This window comes from Seriola lalandi, unplaced genomic scaffold (genome assembly GCF_002814215.2).
Source record: "Seriola lalandi dorsalis isolate HSWRI2012SDOR001 ecotype SW California unplaced genomic scaffold, Sedor1 jcf7180002054908, whole genome shotgun sequence".
Lineage (NCBI taxonomy): Eukaryota > Metazoa > Chordata > Actinopteri > Carangiformes > Carangidae > Seriola > Seriola lalandi.
The window spans coordinates 682318-700934 of record NW_019525460.1 but is presented as its reverse complement, the minus strand read 5'-3'; the positions used below and the strand labels follow the sequence as shown (position 1 = coordinate 700934).

The 18617-nt window shown below is 39.1% G+C and overlaps 2 protein-coding genes across 3 annotated transcripts; both read right to left on the bottom strand.

Moving 5' to 3' along the window:
• Positions 1 to 3782: 3782 nt before the first annotated feature.
• katnal1 (katanin p60 subunit A-like 1) lies at positions 3783 to 13872 on the bottom strand. Its single transcript, XM_023430624.2, has 11 exons — positions 13751 to 13872; positions 12164 to 12337; positions 11636 to 11796; positions 11131 to 11299; positions 10886 to 11013; positions 10676 to 10781; positions 8173 to 8331; positions 7634 to 7760; positions 7188 to 7322; positions 6859 to 6985; positions 3783 to 5488 (listed from the first exon to the last, which is right to left on the bottom strand). The coding sequence occupies exons 1-11, from the start codon at positions 13754 to 13756 to the stop codon at positions 5290 to 5292; spliced, it is 1491 nt and encodes a 496-aa protein (XP_023286392.1). The 5' UTR covers positions 13757 to 13872; the 3' UTR covers positions 3783 to 5289.
• A 1046-nt stretch (positions 13873 to 14918) lies between these two features.
• LOC111673030 (ras-related protein Rab-33B) lies at positions 14919 to 18097 on the bottom strand. 2 transcript variants are annotated; one of them, XM_023430650.2, is made up of 2 exons: positions 17821 to 18097; positions 14919 to 16266 (listed from the first exon to the last, which is right to left on the bottom strand). In XM_023430650.2, the coding sequence occupies exons 1-2, from the start codon at positions 18076 to 18078 to the stop codon at positions 15820 to 15822; spliced, it is 705 nt and encodes a 234-aa protein (XP_023286418.1). In that variant the 5' UTR covers positions 18079 to 18097; the 3' UTR covers positions 14919 to 15819. The 2 variants fall into 2 exon arrangements, with proteins under 2 accessions (XP_023286418.1, XP_087025846.1); XM_087169720.1 differs by having other exon boundaries at positions 14919 to 16260.
• Positions 18098 to 18617: the final 520 nt, after the last annotated feature.

Genomic DNA, 18617 nt, shown 5'->3' with positions numbered 1-18617 from the left:
TTTTTTTTTTTTTTTTTTTAAAAATCATAATAAAGCAGAATGAACCTGCAATGGAACATCGGAACATTTAAACATTACAAATATCCAAATGAACAAATTCAACTGGAAATGGTTTGACACTTGCTTATATTTGTGAGCTGTCTGTGTATGAAAGAGAGTGACTGAGTATGTGTGTGAGAGTAAGAGAGAGAGAGAGAGAGAGAGAGAAAGAGAGAGAGAGAGAGAGTGAGCAAGAGAGAGAGAGAGAGAAACTGTGTGTGCATCCTTGATACCTTCTATTCTCTCCATTGAAAGCTGGTAATGTTTGTCATCAAAGACAGAGCTTTGGGATTGATGAATTGCTGTTTTTTAGTTTTTCTTCTCCACTTTGGTTCCTTGTCTAGATTTATCTTGAAAAGGCACCTGTTAAGACAGAAGTACAATTGAATGAAGTGCTACAGACAATCAAGCATTGGTTTGAAAATACTGTCAAGAGCAAAAGTATTTGGACAGTTACACATTGTTTTGTTCTTCAGGCTGTGAGCTTCAGCACATTTAGTTTGAAATAAAATAACAGAAACTACATTTAAGTGCAAAGTCTCAGCTTCAAGTAAGTTTACATCAATATAGAAAGAACTGTGGGAGCAATTTATACACATAGAGCCCACATTTTGGGGGTTAAAAATTAATTGGATAAGATTGGCTACTCAATGTTTCCTGGGCAGGTGTGTCATTTCATCATCAGTTCATGAACAAAAAAGCTCACACATGTCGACAATGACTGGGATTCACTGGATTTACAAACTAAGATTAAACAAGAGCATTATGTGAAATGGAAAATGGCACAACACTCATTTTATTTCGACTGTCTCTCATTATTGTCTTTCAGCTAGCTAAAAGCTAGCTTAACTAGCTAAAAGCTAGCTTAACTAGCTAAAACCTAGCTAAATGCTTTTCTTTCAGTTCAGTTACTAGTAAACACAAATCCCTCAATCACCTGCTGTAAATCCAACGTCTCTGCTCGCACATTCTCAACACAAAATATAACCAGTCAACTCAGTCTCTCTGGTCTCACTGAGCTTCTCCAAGTTTTCAAACACTGAGCTGAATGAGCTCTGTAGTCACAGCAGGGATCATCAACACAAACAGCGTAAAGATGGTGCACGCGGTAGAAGTGACCGTAGAAGGCACGACTGAAGCTAGTAAACAAGCTAAGCTAACAGGGCAGGTACGGTGAGCAGACACCAATACCTGCTTATTAGCGCTAAAATAAAAATGATGCCATAATTTCACTCACCTCAAAATACAGGAGCACAGACTTCCTCACGCTCTATTAGTCAATTCATCACACACCAAGCCATATTATTTGTACGCGATTTGCATGAAAATTTCTCCAAGAGGCATCGGCACCACAGACACAGCCGAGAGGTCACGTTCAGTGACTTCAATTAGCTGAGGTGAGGCCTGCAGACAGCTGGCAGACACTTAACACTGTAAGCGGCCGTGCCCATAAATTATACATACATTTCGACACAGTAGAGTTGTAATTAAGGCTGAGATTAACTGTACAACAGTTTTATGTACCAGGCTGTAAACATTTTTATTTCTGCGATAAGGTAAAAGTTGGGCGGTGTAGGGGATTGAGCATAGAGCTTCCGTGTTGCCTTTATTTAGCTGCCCCGGAAGTTACCGCTCCAGCATACACCTGTTGGTCACGCAACACGGCAGTGTTTGATCAGGGACACTGACAGTGGTCGTGGTACACAAGTAATTTTACTTCTTCTTTTATAAAAATGTCTTTTTAGTAACAGTAGTTTTACTTGTGTACAGTTTTCCAGTACTCTTTCCATCTCTGTCATTTTCAGTGTGAAGAAGTACTGACATTATTGCTTCTTTCAGTATAGCTTTCTTGATAACAATATCTTCCTTAAGGAGAGAGTCCATTGTTGAGTGCCCCTGCTCTGTACCAGTCTGTCTTTTATCATCCGTTCCTTTATTGTACATATTACTGAAGTCAGGGCAATAGAACTAAGCTTGTTTGGCTGCTTCCCAGGTTTTTAAATTGGGATTATTACAGCATGTTTCCATTCCTCCGGCAGACAACCAATCTCCCATACATTATTGATTAAGGCTAGCATTCCTCTATTTCCAGCTCTCCAATGTGTTTTAACAGTTGGTATCCCAGAGCCTGAAGGACCTTCACACCATTCCTCTGATGCCCTCGACAGAATTGATGACAGAGCCCTCATCCACCCATCCTCACAGGCACAGGTGGCGGGCTGTGGATGCTGGGGTACAGTACAAACAAATGTCCTTGTTTTCATCTAAAACACTCTTGACTTGTTCAGCCAAAAGATGTGAAATCAAACATTGCAACCTGTTAAGTGTTAGACATTTTTCTCTGCAGACTCTTATGCTATTGTGGGGTCAATATGTCTGAGTAAATAACCCAGCAGCAAAGAGGAATGTGTGCATACACTTTTATTGTACATAATGTGGATGCTGTGGAAGATGTGCTTGTGAAAGGCCTGTTTAATATCACCCACTTGCTTGTGTTGGATCATATATCATATAAACACCAAAAATGAGGTTTACAAACCATGAGTGGTGAGGATGGTTGTAGGGTTCTGGGAACACACAGGTTAATGTTGTTTAGACAGGTGTTCCTATTATTTTTGTAAGTCAATAGATAATAAAAGATAATAGAAACACCTCTCACCTCAAGAACAAGTGTAACAACAATGGACAAGTTGGTTGTCACATCTTACAAGCTTCATTAGTAGACAGCGGGCACCAGGATACATTATACTTAGGATAAAACTGTGTGCTATTATAGGTCGGTCATGAAGCTGGTAAATATTTAAAAATACTTTTGTTTCTTAGCTATATATCTATAGATCACATTGCAAACTAACAATAGATTATGGGGACAGTGATACAATACTGAAATGCTCAGCTGCAGCTGTGTTATATCATGGGGAAGAATCAGATTTCATTAAAGGCTTTTGGAAAATGCTTTGCTTTCAAAACAGTAAAAACAAAAAAAACATTTTTTTGTCGTCTTTTATAACACTATTACAATACAATCCATCAATCCATCCATCCATCCATTATGTGGGTGCTGCAAAATTAGAGGATACAAAGACTGCTCGACAATAAAGCCACCTGCTGTAAAATCTGTTTTAGATTAATCAAAGGACAAACAGTCGAGAGTGATAATTAATTTGAGCACCAGCACGGAGAAGAGTGCTGTGTGCTATTTGTCCTACATTTGAAAAGTAATAAGCAGGATAAGACATTTCAAACGTCAAATGCGCATCTGTTGACCTAGAAAAGATGTAGGAGTGTTTGAGTCATACAGAAGAAACGAAAAGCAAAACAGCAAAGAGACAGAAAGCGTCTCACAAAATCTTAACAACAGGGGGCATGGTGTATTTTGTCAAAAACTATGACTGTCCTAACACAAAACAAGCAACAGTCAGTATGTATATACTGATGATGATATAACAGGCAAATGTACGTATAGATGATGCTGCTTCACCCTGCTCCAAACACACAGAGACCAATCTACACATTGTCCACATTTCTAAATCTTACCAAGAAACACTGTGGTTGACTGATGGAGATGGAGTTGACTGAGATTTCAACATTCAGAGGGAAACTTTATTCTTTCCTGACCAATTTGTTTTTTTTTTTTTTAAGTTCTCAAAAGACATTGCGGTTCACTGTTGGCATTACAGCAAAAAGCTTCTGAATCGCTCATTAGAAATTTGAAACAGACGGCAAGACATAACCTGACTCAGTTTAGGGTGATCAATAGATTTAATAGAATTCATAAAATACAGGAACCATTAAGCAGTTAAGGATTAGTCCATTACTAAACAATTCATATAGACATGTTATTTTAGCCTGACTACATTTGTTTGACTCAACAGAGCTAAAATTGAACCAAAATTGAAAATAGATATTAAAAACAACAACAACAAAAAAACATACAAACACAAACACATAATCAGTCACTTCATAACAGACATTGTGGTTCTTCAAGTGTGTTCAGTCAGCAGGAAATACACAGGCTGTAGTGCTCAAACATACAGTTCTTCAAGACAACGGGCCTCATGCAAGAATAACAAGCACTAACACATTTGTTCTTCAGTGATTTGTGACAAACGATCTTCATTTTTCACCTTTGCCACAATTTTCTTGTACTTTTTAAGTACAAATGAATTTTACTTGTGGTCCAGACTTGTCCTGTCATACAAGTCACGTACAGCCCCTATTATAATGCCTTAATCTGAAGGAATTTGCAGATGACCAACTAAAATAAATAACTATAATAAACAAAGCAAAAATTAATATTGTGTTCATCAAATCACCAACATCATGGCTTGCAGATTTAGAGGTTTGACCACATTTTGGTAGGTTTTATTGTATTTGAAGGGAAATTTCTCTCACATAAACAGCTGTGTCGGTGTTGGTGTGCTTATTGCTGCCCAGGTGAACATCCTCTGTTGCACCTGACAGTCGAACATCTATATCCTCCTTATTTTCTGTCACAATATGATTCTAGACGGATGACGTGTTGTTGCTGGCTGTATTATGATTGTCTAATTGTATCAGGTCTCCTAAAATGACCACATGATCTTGAAGCTCTGTGGTCTTCTTTTTACTCTTTGGTAAAATTTTGTGGATGAAACTTGCCCACAAATGGAGCAGAACTGGGACTCTTACATAGCATTTTTAAGGGCACTGATTACCCAAATCTCACAAATGCTCACCTACATATTGACAGTTGACAATCATCAGTTTGAAATAAGCAATTTATGACGAGTTTGTGTAGTTCAGGGAAGCCGACTAGGAATTAGTAAGAGGGGCTTAGGCTCAGAATCTGAAAATGTTCTTGCATGAGGCCTAATATTTAAGTAAAACTAGTGTACATTCCCTGGTCTACCTGTGTGTATTAGGCTACTTTTTACATTAAAAGTTCCCTGTGTAAGACAAGTTCCTCCTCAGGTCACCTGTCAGTCAGCAGCTGGATGATTGACAGTGTCTACACGGACAGTTGTGTCGAAGCAATAACGAGGGGGGAATACATGAAAGGGCAGGAGTGAAGTCACTGACAGTTCTCATCATGCTCTCTCAAAGGCACCAGTCTCCGTTGACTCAAGTGAACTTGAGTATCTGTATTATCTTGATCCCTGATGTGCATCCTGTTTCACATACTGGAGTTTACTCAGCTCTTTGACATACACTCCTGAGGCCCTCCTCTTCAGACTTTCCAAAGCTTCGAGTTCCTTCTTTAACTGCTCTCTATACTGACCCAAACTCAGCCATCCATGCTTCGTATTTTTCCAGGTCGGCAGCAGAGACAGACTTAGAGATCTTCTTGAGCGTGAGGGTGAAGTCCTCCATGGTCACAGGCATCTGCAGCTCGTCTTTGGACAGAGCTCGGATCTCCTCAGGGCTCAGGCCTTGGATTCGACGACGCATTGCCATCATGGACGCATCCCTGACGCACATGTAAAGACAGGAGCAGAGAGAGGCACGGGACAGACGACTGTTACTCATCACACATGTTAATTGAAAGAAATGTACCCCTTAAACAATGCATACTTCAAATAGTATTGCTCTTGTTATAAATTCCATATTTGAAGAGTTTTTCTCCTGTCAAAAGGGATGGAGTCTAGGCTATGATTAAATCCTGTCGGCTACAGGCTGTGTGTGGATGATATTCACACACATTCAAGGTCAATAAAACAATGCAAGCTGGAGATAGGCAGACACAGACAACTTGGGCAAGATAAAATACCTGCCATTCCCACCATAGCTATGGTAGAATGGATGCCCACACCAAGGGCAGGATGGTTATGAGAAAAATGTTTTTTTTTTTTTTTTTTTTAAAAACATTTGCTTTGGCATCTCTCCTTTATTTCTATAGCGACAGTAGAGATAGACAGGAATGCTCTTCCATGAAAGCTACCAGTGGCGCCCATGAGAAAAATGTTAAACTAAATCAATTATTAAACATAAACGTAAACATTATTTTTATTATTCACTGCTATATTCTGACTATGGTGTGTGTCACAAAGTAACGATAAAGCTAAACATGTATCAATCATTACTCTACTTGCTCTAGTGGTGTGAATGTGTATCTAAGCTTGTGTGTATATGTATGTGTGTGTGTGTGTGTGTGTGTGTGTGTATGTGTGTATATGTGAGCCCCAAAAAATCCTGCGCCTGTGTGGAGAGGCAGCTACAACACTGATAAGAACGGATGACAACAGAAAGTGAAACATGACCCGATGATCTAATGATTAATCATTTTGTATGTAATTACTCTTTGTATGTGTGTGTAAAAATTCAGGGTTTAGACTTTGATTGTTCAGTAACAGCCCTTTCTATGAGCTTATGTACATTACGACAAATTAACATGATTATATAAAGAGTTAGAACTGATTAGTAAGAGACATTGCAACTTGGTTTACTGAACTTTAAGAAAGCCAGAGAAAGAACATTTTGATTAGAAGGTGATTGGGAAAAGGAACAATAATGTAATTTTGAGGTAAAAATCAGCTTTTTCTCTGAATTTATGGAGACTGGAAATAATTTTACACAACCTAAGTCTGTCATTATGAGTGCTATTTTATTTTAAAAAAACAAACAAACAAAAAAGGGCAAATTTCTTCAATAGTGATGCGTGGTGATATAAATATTTTTTACATGGAGACATTTTCAAGTTGTTTTTCTATTAATGTAATATGCTAATGTTAACAGTGTTAAACACAGCGGTGATGCAGGATAAACTGACAATTATGTTGATGTAATTCTACTGATTTGTACTTTTTTTGTAAAAGCATACACACACTAACAAACACACACCTGCAGACGTTAGTGATGTCTGCTCCAGAGTAGCCCTCAATCTTCTCAGCAATGAGGTCCAGGTCCACATCAGCAGCCACCTCCACCTCCCTCAGGTTGATCTTTAGAAGCTCTACACGACCAACAGCTACACACACACAGCATCGATCAGATATTAGGATGACACATTTGAACATCAATTTCAGAGAACTGGATATTTGTGTACTCTCTAGTTAAGTAAATAAAACACTTGAACCATCAGTAAGTCCACAGTGTGAATCAATATTAATTACTCTTATATTAGATTCACTTGTTTTGTTGTGCTGTCAGTGCGTAGGTGATGAGGTCACCTGTGGGCAGGGGGATGTAGATCCGCTTCTCCAGGCGTCGTCGTAATGCCTCGTCAATGTCCCAGGGGAAGTTGGTGGCAGCGAGAACCATCACCATCTTAGAGGGGTCATCATTCTCCAGCGCTCCCCCCACACCTGGTTGCACAAATAATGATCTTGGAATCCAGGATATCTTACTGAAATAGTTTTATTTTAGTAGTGAGCTTTCTACAGTTTTACAGATTCAGATATATTACATCGAACACATTGAGTAATATAGTAGATTTCATCCAAACGGTGTCAAACACCACGGGAGAAACATTACTGCAGCTGTGTTGCATAGGTATTAACTGTACAATTTAAAATTCTGATGTAATTTCTGTTAATTTTTTTTTCATTAACTCCACAAAAATCTCTATCAGAAAACTGTTCATAGCTTCACCTGCCCACTACTCTATTCCACTCACCATCCATCTGAACCAGAAGTTCTGATTTGACCCTGCGGCTGGCTTCATGTTCATCAGATGTCCCTCTCCTGCCACAAATGGAGTCAATCTCGTCTATGAAGATGGTTGTTGGTGCATAAAACCGGGCCTAAGAAACAAAAATAGTTTAAGAAACTTTTTCTATATAACATAACCATAGCCATGTAACGTAACCATATAACATCACAAATATATTTCTGACCTATGTTAGATGGCAGAGGAATATAAATATAGGTTTCGAGCTTCTGTTTTGTATTGTGACATTTGCGTTATAGACCAGCATTTTTACATAATGCGCTTGTCTAAAGTGCCTTACAATTTGCCTCTGATTCATCCACCCACACACACCGACTGCAGCGAGCTACCATGCAACCTGCTTGCCTGACCATCAGGAGCAATTTGGGGTTCAGTGTCTTACACAAGGACACTTCAGCACGTGGACAGAGCTGGGGACTGAATCACCACCCCTGTGATTAACAGATGACCCACTCTACCTCCCACATACCCACATGTATACGTACCATTTCAAACAGTAGACGAACAAGTTTTTCAGACTCGCCCCTGTATTTGGAGGTGAGGGTGGAGGAAGACACATTGAAGAAAGTAGTCCCACACTCTGTGGCCACGGCTTTGGCTAACATGGTCTTCCCTGTCCCTGGAGGGCCAACCATTAACACACCCTGAGACAAACACACTGTTGTTAAACTTAAGACACATAAACAAATGTACACAGAGATGTTTTTCGGGCTGACAAGCAGTGACTGCAACTTCTGATAGTCACAGAAGCAATCACTGTGAAAATCTAGATTAACATAAGACTTGCAGACATGTCAAACTATCTCCTGCTGCTGTCAGAAAACTGTGTATTCACTTCAGTACCCCTGCAAACATCGGTATGAGTAAGGACGCGTAGCATTTAAATCCACTGGGCTGATAAACAAGTAAAGGCAGCTCAAAAAATCTGAGAAAGCAGAGAGCGCTTCATCTGCTTCTACATGACTGAAAGCCTGCAGATCTGATCAGACTTATTTTTCTCTGGCTAACTAGATACAATCTCTTGCAAATAAGCAAAAGTGTCAAGTATCACTGCTCTTTGCTTTGCATAATTGGTAAACCTGAGTTACTTATTTATTGTGAAATTTACTTGTGTACCTGAGGGTATGCTCCACAGAGAGAGAGACAAAATTGCAAAAAAAAGGGCGCTGTTTCCGTCAGTTTTGGCAGCTAATAGCTCATGATAACAACTTGCTGCCAGTTTGTCGAAAACATCTAAAATTACTGTCAAGTTGTGCTGATTCATTGCTGATTCATTGAAGCTTGAGAGAGAGAGAGCTAATGCCAGAAGCAACACTGATTTGCAGTTGTTTAAATGCCAGTAATATTAAACAAAATTACCATCCCTGATGCAAATCTCCTTTGTTAACATTAGTCAGACATCACTGCCGCTCTGATGGCTGACATTTTGGCATGTGGTTTGTGCGTGTTGCTATGGAGATTACATTTACATTTTCATGCATTTGTAGTCCCCGCTGCTTCAGAATCCATACACTAATGTGTCTTATACTCACAGCGGGATGGGGCAGACAGATTTTCAATTTTAAAAAAAAAAACTTATGCAACTAGAGATTTATCAGAATCTCAGCAGGAGCAGGTGGGAGTGGGAGGGCGCACATGCAGTAACCATGCAGCACAGACCTCTATACTAAATGTCAGCTATAATGAAACAAATACCGTCTGCCTACCTGTGTTCCACTTTAACAGTCGTGACCTTAAAATGTCTTTTTCTACAACGTATTAATCCTTCATTTTATTGTACTTTCAGTAATCTGAAAAAGAAGGGAGAAAGAGCTCTGCACCTATCTTAACCGAGTAAAGAGTTCAATTATGCACGCATATGTCGGACAAATGGAAAGCATTGTGCTGCTGTGAAAAAAAAAGATACAGTATTGACCCTCACATGGCAGGCCTAAGGGGAAGAAGCCTCACATGATGAAGCTCAGCTCAGACTGGTCATTCAGTCATGTAGACACTGAGAGGTAGCGTGACTGAGCAGGCCCATTGCTAGTGATGCAAACATATAGCACCATACAGGTTACTTACAATAAAGAGTTAGGATAGATCCTAAAACTTAAACCTCCCTGGGCAGATGTAAATCATTCCTTATTAACTGTTGTTATAGAAACGGTTAGAAAGCTCGGAGACTTATGATAAAAGAAAATTATTTTTTTCAATATTTGAAACACAATTCCTGTCAAAGACTACATCCCTTTATATTTGGAGGAGGAAATTACTATTACTATTTATACTATTACTACTATTTTATGCTGCAGTCACTCGGTTGCTTGCAACAGCAACTTGTATGTGTTGTTGCTGCCTTGGGTCAAACCTTTTATGCTAAGATTGAAGTTTTCTGTTCTTGATGTGTTGTATGTGTGACACAAACATCCTCAGCTCAGTAAAGACAACTGAAGCAGAAACAATAGATAAATGATCTTGAAATTATCAATGTGGAAATGCGCATCTGTTAGTTGGTTCACACGTGATTGCTTGTATTACTGTCTCCTATCTATTTAACTAGTCCACTGTAAGTCTCTATTTTCCATCACTAGTCAGTAGTGATTTTCCCTTCAATATTGCCTGAATGATGCACCATGTGAAACAACATGCTCTGGCACAATGTTTGATAACTGACTTGCAGTGTAAGTAGTGTTGGTGCAGCTGAACAAAGAGGCCGGTTTAGTGTGAAAGTGCAGCTGTTGCAACAGGCAGCAGGAGTCTCATATTGAGTTGCTGAAGATTACAAAGATGGTGGGCGTGTTACAATCACCTTCTGTAAGGCCATATGGCTGGATGTTAAAACACCAGCAAGTACATACGTTCAGATTTGAGCACAGCACGATGTGAGATGCTCACTCCTTTAACAAGTGCCTCTATTGATCTCTGTGATTTCTTAGTCATTTGTGTGTGTGTGTGTGTGTGTGTGTGTGTGTGTGTGTGTGTGTGTGTGTGTGTGTGTGTGTATACCTTCCAGGGGCGACGAATGCCCTTAAAAAAGTCAGGCATCCACATTGGTAACACCACTGCTTCTCTCAGCAGTTTCTTAGCATCTTCCAGATCAGCAATGTCATCCCTACAGTTCAACAAGAGAATTCAGTCAGCAGGGCTGAACTAAACAGCCCCTGCAGCACAAAGTGTAAAAGGAGCATGTAAGAATGTGTGTGTATGCTACCATACCAGTGTACATTAGGGTTACGGGACACAATATCTCTCTCCAGTGAGTCCACCAGGTCACTGTCGTATCCTGTGGCATCAAATTTCTTCTGCTCTACATCCCCTGGTCCGTCGCCAGTGGCCTTTTTTCCCTGAGAGGAGAAAGAAGGAAAAATGACAGATAAAACCAAAAACAGGTATTTTTGGGGACAGATTGATTAATTCATCTATCCATTCACTCAACCACTAATCATCATCTGCAGTCTGACCTTATCGTCTTTGGCCTTTGTGCCACGGGCATCTCTGAATCCCGGTCGGTCTGGTTTAAGGTTGGCCTGACCGCGACCTCCTGGTCCTGCCCCTCGATGCTGCAGACCCGGGGAGTCCTTCCTCTGCTGCTTCACTGCACTGTTGGGACGCTTCACTGCAACAGGATTCCTTCAAAGACACGCACACAGGATTAAAACTACACACATGGATAAGAGTAGGACACACCATGATAATTTGCAATTGAGGAAATAGTGATAATAATGTGTGCCTAATGTTCCCACAGAGTGACATGAACTTTAAACCAGCTCTGCTAGTTCTTTGTGCTGGTAAAGATTGGTATGTCCACTTCAATGAACAGATAGTAAAAAAAAATCCAGCATGATGAGTCACATTGTGCTGGTAGAGATGAAATAAATTATGCAAAATAGCTGTCTTGATACTTCAAAGTGCTTCCTTATTCCAAATAGAATAAAACAAAATGCACGCACGCACACACACACACACCTGTGTTCTGCAGGGATGGGAGGGGGCCAAACTGCTGGATCCTCGGGTCTTTCGTCAGATTGAGGTGCAAGGATGTCGACTGGCTTCTCTGACTTAAAGCTCTCGAGCGTTCCCATGATGGCTTTCACCTGCTCATACTCCTCAGTGAGTTCTTGCCTGACCTAATCACAAACAGAAGAAGAAGAGTATTACATCAGCACTGCATCCTACTGAAATACAACAGTTGATGTGTGTAGATGTCTGTGGTAAACAATACTGGGTTTATAGTAAAGCCTTAATGTTACAGAAGGGCTATTTGGCTTGCAGACAGCAGTCAATTATTCACAAATACAAAAAGTCCAACACTGAATTAAAACACACATTAAGATAAATTAAAAATGAATATTAATTAAAAAAACAGAATAAATTTCCTTATATACAATCATATACCTGTTAATGCTACCTATGTAGCTCCCCAGGGCTTCCCTTTAATGACAGTTTACTAACGTGTGTAAGAACATAGTGTGGTCAGGAATTTGGGGAACTCACCAGTTGCCATTTGACTTTAAGTGCAGGGTCTCTGAGGGATTGACAGTGCTTGTGGATCTGTTGAATGACACCCTGGTAGTACACAATGGAGGAGTCATAGTTCCCAAGCAAAGCATACTCACGACCCTTCTTGGCGTTGTCACATATCTCTGCCAAATTCATGCTGAATAATAGCTATATTGTGAGGGAAAAAAAAGAGGTCATTACTTTAACTGAAACAATGGTGTTGGGTAAATGTTGGTTAGTTAGTTTTATTTGTGTATTTTCATTAGCATTTTATAAGTAATTAACATTAATGGAGATTCAAATCATAAAAATCACACAACTTAAATAACACTGGTAACCTAATAAAATATGTCTTTTCTTAACACCTGTATCTTCCTCATCTCCCCATTTAAAGAACAAGAGTACAACACAGGTGTGGTAATTATAATACAGATAGTAACACTGACGGTCAACATTAAAGTGCGCAAAACAAACACCTGCACAAAACCATCACCTCATCACAAACAGACCCACACCCTTACTGGATGCATCCAGATCCTTTGTTGCGAACTCTTCTGCTCACTCATTCGTATTTATTCCCAAATAAAATACAACATAATTAAATAAAAAATGTCTGACATACATATATACAATAATACAGTTCAACTACAAAACGAGCATAAAGTTGAATGAAAAGATCTCTACACAAACTGAACATTATAACCATGATGAGTGATTTACTGTGGAGTTAAGAGTTTTAGCTGGGTGTATGTATTAAACTGTCAATGCACACGTTTATGTACAGAGTAAATAAAACATTTAACCACAGTAACATTTGACTATAAGTTCATCACTTTAAACGCCCGATTTCCCAATAATAGTTTCAACAGGTTTCCAGATGTCTAAGAATTGGTCCAATTAGGTATATAGTTATATGCACAACCTTTCGTATGGATGACGTTGAGAATTTTTTAAAACCACATCAACACATCAGGGCTTTGGTCCTTGATCCACAGCTGCAGAATGTGTAATGTTACCACATACCATATTCTCAAATATTCAAAATATACTTGTTTTGTGATCTAAATCTAAGACACAGACTAAAGGGTTCAGTGTTACATTGACACCAATAACCTTAATCAAATTCAAAAGACATGAAAATATGTTGCTTTACCCGTGATACAGCATTTTAAACTAGGTCAAAACCACATTGTAAATTCTAGTCATTACACGATGATGCAGCTCCATGCGAGTCAGGTGCAGCTACTGCAGTGGTCAAAAACATGGTAGTTAAGCCATCTGATTTCAGGGAGTGTGATTTTAAATGTTTATCGCAGACAGTTCACAACACGGTTAAATCAAGCTACTATTCAAATGAGCTTCTTTACTTGTCTACACCCTGCCATCTTACCGACGTTAGCTTTTGTTAGCTTGCTGCTAGGCCACAGACATAAAACAAAACGAATCGTGCACCAATAAATAACGTAAACGCTACTTAATCCTCCCAGCATGTGTTAAATATACAGCTAGACAAAAACGACCGGCCAACAACCTTAATTATATCCTTTAACTACATATCCAATGTGATGGTAATGCTCATACCTGCATGAAAAGCACTTGTTTGTGTAGTTTTTTGAATCAGAGGTCCGGTATTGAGGAAAGTGTTACCATGGCCGCAGAGAGACGCCGCGTTAAGAATACAGACAGCTCGGTTTCTGTGCTATGTTCACGGACTTAATACAAGCTGGTAGACATGAGCTCCCTCATAAGTGCTCATCCATCGAGGAAGTCACAGCAATCAGAGAGCGGATATTGTAAAGTGAGTTGTTTATTTTAATGGCACACTAGGTTATTTGATTTCGTTTCAATTTGGAGATATTTCCAAGGTTTCATATATATCTCGAAAAACCGTTGGGGAAAGATCATTTCAACGAGGAAAGTTGCTAGTTTACAGGGTTTCAAAAACATATCATCGACGCTATGGCTATGCATAAATTGACCACAGGTAGGTGGTAAAACCTAAAAAATTTTACCAACATAGATGAGAGACCCCTTAAAGTGCTCAGAGAGATGGAAAATTTGAACATCTACGATTTCATGACAAGACACTGGCCCAGACACTGTGAAGTTAATAAATGGACTTTGTAGAGAAAACATTTTCTCAACATTAATTTTTTTTTAAAATTAGGATGAAGCTTCTGGTTATCCAATAAAATAAAGCTAATAGAAAAAACATTATTATACATATTATATGCATTTATAATTGATTAGTGTCAAGTAATTATAAGTAAATTATAATTTGAACATGTGTAATGCAAGTTTCAATTTAGCAAAAATAATTCTAACGCTTTACTACTGCTACTAATACTAATTCTAATAATAATGATAAATTAATTAAAAAGCATTTTTCGATGCAAAAATATCAACATATGATTCCTCATACAAGTCTTCATGTTTTGGCAAATCTGTCATCAAACCTGAAACATGCAATGATTTCAATATGAATGAAATAATGTGTGTTGATGCTCGGCATTCTGCAAGGACACTGTCCAGTTCATCAAGTGCACAGATGAATCACAATAGCTGTGCCCTGTACTTACTGAAGCAATAACCTGTTATTTCTTTTTAGATCACAGAAAAGAATACTGTAGGAAATGCAGTGTGTTATCTGAATGAGCAATGTTGACTGACGCAGCTGCCTAAGATGCCAGAAAGTATGGTTATTACACTCTTCACACCAAACATACAAAAGACCAAACACCTAAAGAAATTAAAATTGTAGAGATAAAACCACTTTTATTGATTTGCAGCGTTACATTGTCACAAATCTCCATACAGTTGGAAAGTGTTTGCGTTATTGCACACATGCAACAAAAGTCAGTCAGATGTGATTTTTTCATCACACCATAAATACGGCATAACATGAATTTCAGGAACCGCTGGGCTTGTGTTCACTCATGCATTTCAAGTGAACTATGTGGATTTGCATTTTGTCCCAAAAGACAGCTACATTTTGTCATTAGTGTTCTTGTTTTTACTGAGCTCTCAACAAAAAACTGTAATGGTGGATGGGCTGACACAAAGCTTAATATGCTTGTATTGAGAAATACACATTCAATAACAAAATCAAAACGTATGCTGCAATATCACTCTAAACATTTGTTCAAGTAAATAATTGCACAGTTCTCTTCACAGTTAATTTACCTTATTGGTCCCTTTATGCCCATTGAAATCTGTTTTTCCCTTAATTTACTGTCTGTGTTGAATTCTGTAGATAAGGTATAGTGCTGTTAGACGTCTGATTGCATATAATTTGTCTACGTACTAAATTGCATTCTGCAATGCTGTTTTCGTACTCAAAGTGTTTTTATGTGCAGTTTGAGCTACAAATACTTGTTATAACTCCATATCCATTCATGCATTTCATTGAAATGTTGTTTTAATTTTGTGCAAACGTATACATACACTATTACCCATACTGTCACTACCTGTGCCTTGCAGTAGGTAGGGGAAAGTGTAAAATTATAGTAAGCTTCTGTCCTTTCTATCTTATTAAGAGGCCTTTCTGAATTCAGTCTCTGTTTGGAAGCCCGGTTCAACGCTGCTTTCCTCAGCACCATTATTCTCTCTGAAGGCTTCGTTCATGCTCTCAATACAGGATGGAGGTGACCTCAGCATTGACAAGCTGCTGCCTCCTGTTCTCTCTGGTTCCACAAATGCCTTGAACTGCTCTCACTCAGCTGCTTCAGTCTCAGAGGTTTGTGGCTCTTCAGTCTATAAGCTATAGTCAGAAAGATAGCATCAACATGTTCCTTCTCAGCAGGGTCTTTGGCTGAAGTCTCAAACAATGGGAAGTTGTAGCTGTCGGCAAGACACTGAGCAGCCGACGCAGGGACCTCCCGGCGGTCCCTCAGATCACACTTGTTTCCTACCATGATGCGGGGCACCAGGGGCCCCACAGAGTGTCGGCTGCACTCCTCGATCCACTCAGGGATGCTCTCGAAGGAAGGGAGGCTGGTCACGTCGTAAACAAATATGACGGCGTGGACGCTGCGGTAGTAATGCTCCACCATGCTCTTCCTGAAGCGCTCCTGACCTGCCGTGTCCCAGATCTGCAACTACCACAATAGAAGCAAACATTCAAATAATGTTCAATTAATATTATTAAATGGGTGGTTATTCTATAGTTTTCTTATTATCAAACAATCCCAGGAAAACATGAAAAACAATGTGTTAATCCAACTCTCAACACTCACTGACTTCCCTCGCCTGTTTTGTTTGTCAGCTACTGTCCTACTGAAGATATATTATATATATATATATATATAATATATTTCTAATTTCCTATAGTGTTTTAACAAAAGTAAATGGTGCACTTTGGTGAAGCACAGATTCATGCAATATAAAATATGGGACATTTGTGAGTCTGTATGGTGTATGTGGGAATGACTCAAAAAACAGTACAATGTGTAGTAATGAAGGGACATGTCACCCAATGCAACAGTGTGGCCCAAATGTGAAGGCCTATGGCAGAGGGGAATAAGCTATACACAGATAACATTATTCAATATTGGATTTGGAGACAATAAGAAAATTGTAGAATATTATATATCACAATCTAGCTCAATGTCTATGACAAGAGCGTTGGGTGAATAAGCCAAATCTAGGTTCAAATGAATGTTTTATTCTTTAAATAGATGTGATTGCTGGCGGCAAAGAGACAGGCCTTTTTCACAGAAGCCACAGTGTCACAGTAAGAAACAAAAAGGTGTGAATAATTAAATCAACGATGGCTAGATTCCATTTAGCTGCTTCGGTTTCAGGGTCCTGGTATTATTTATGCTGGCTCAAACAGACAGAGCCATTGTTAATGTTATTAGTTTCACCTGTGCTTGACCTATGACATGTCAAAATGTATGCTTTGAAAAAAAGGCATTATGGTTGATCTTAGCGGGAAAAGCACAGGTGTTATTGATGATATTAAAGCAACTACATTAAATTTAGGTCAGCTAGATTCTGGGTCCTGGTATTTTCCATGCTGGCTTACTATGGAACTGAGCCACTGTCAGAGATATTAGTTTCACCTGTGGTTCTCCTCCTATGCCAAGTCTACCATGAAGAAGCTCCACAGGTCTTGTCCAGCCTCGTTTATGGTCCACAGTTTTGAAATATATAGTGGCTGATCTAAGAACAGAAATCACTATAATTTCAATTTAGATTCTTCCATGTCATCACACAGATTCTCATTGTTTTAGCAACCCTCCCATGCTACAGTTGTCCACTGTCTCTTTATCACTATAACAATAATGTGGGAGAAGTAGTGGAAAATTAAAAGTCAGATCTGACTCGCAGATTCAAAGATAAAATCTTAATGGTCCAGTTTTGCTGTTTACCTTATATTGCAGGTTTGTAATGTCTATGAAGTGATTTTTTTTTACTGGGAGGTGGTAGGACATATAGCCTATCAGACCGGTAAGGCCCATCTCTTTGAAATCAATGTTTTGAAACGGTGCCATCACCAGTCTTTGAATATCTAAGAACAGGCTCCAGGTCAGGCTCTCCTTGGCGTCCACTTATGAGCCTTAGCTCAGACAGATGGCTGCGTTAATTAAGCAGGAAGATAAGGTATGTGTGACATTAAACTGTAGGTGTGTGTTTATGGTTCATCTCACCTTGATACATTCCCCACCGAGCTCCAGCGTCCTCTCTCTGAAATCGACTCCGATCGTTGCCTCCGGGTTTTTCAGGAAAGTGCCCCCGCAGAATCTGTAAGTCAAACACGTCTTTCCCACATTTGAATCTCCTATCACTATTATCTTAAAAATGCGAGCTTGTACATTTTCATAATCGTGGTGCGAAGAGAGCTCTAGAGAGTCATTTCGACTGAAAACTGTGTCAAATTCCACCCCAGGTTTGTTTTCTATTGCCATCGCTCATCATCTCGCAGTCTGGAGGTGGACGGTGCTGAAATATCGCGAGAATGTGAGACCACAAATAATTGCCTTGATCTGTCTGGACCTTAGACTGTATCTAAGTCTGCACACTGTAAAACGTTATTCACCACTTTAGCCGGATTTATACAACATATTGGCGATTTTTTGTAATAATAATAATATTTATTATATTTTATTTTCTTATGGACAGTGGTGGAAGGTATTCAGATCTTTTAAGTAGTTAAGTAAGTAAAAGTAGTATAGAAGTATTATTTGATTATTGAATTACATTAATGTATACATCACTTTAATGTTGCAGCTGAGAAGGGTACAACTAATTTTAAATAGGCTACTGCTGTGTAGCTTGTGAATTTCCCACTGCGGATCAATAAAATCTTGAAACAAGAAACAGACAAAAGATCCACACACTGTGCTAGTAGCTCCCAGCAGTTTTAATTGAGCAACATTTCAGTCTACCAGAGATCTTCATCAGGCACTGTCAAATCATCATCACAAAGCAGAACATCCAATATATA

Excerpts from the sequence above, each read along its gene's own strand:
- LOC111673030 (XM_023430650.2), bottom strand. The coding sequence starts at position 18,078 with ATGGCAATAGAAAACAAACCTGGGGTGGAATTTGACACAGTTTTCAGT. Across the intron at positions 16,267-17,820 it reads TCGGTGGGGAATGTATCAAG|TTGCAGATCTGGGACACGGC; the intron begins GTGAGATGAACC and ends CTATTGTGGTAG.
- katnal1 (XM_023430624.2), bottom strand. Across the intron at positions 11,014-11,130 it reads CAAAGGCCAAAGACGATAAG|GGAAAAAAGGCCACTGGCGA; the intron begins GTCAGACTGCAG and ends TTCTCCTCTCAG. Across the intron at positions 7,761-8,172 it reads TTCGTCTACTGTTTGAAATG|GCCCGGTTTTATGCACCAAC; the intron begins GTACGTATACAT and ends TTTGTTTCTTAG.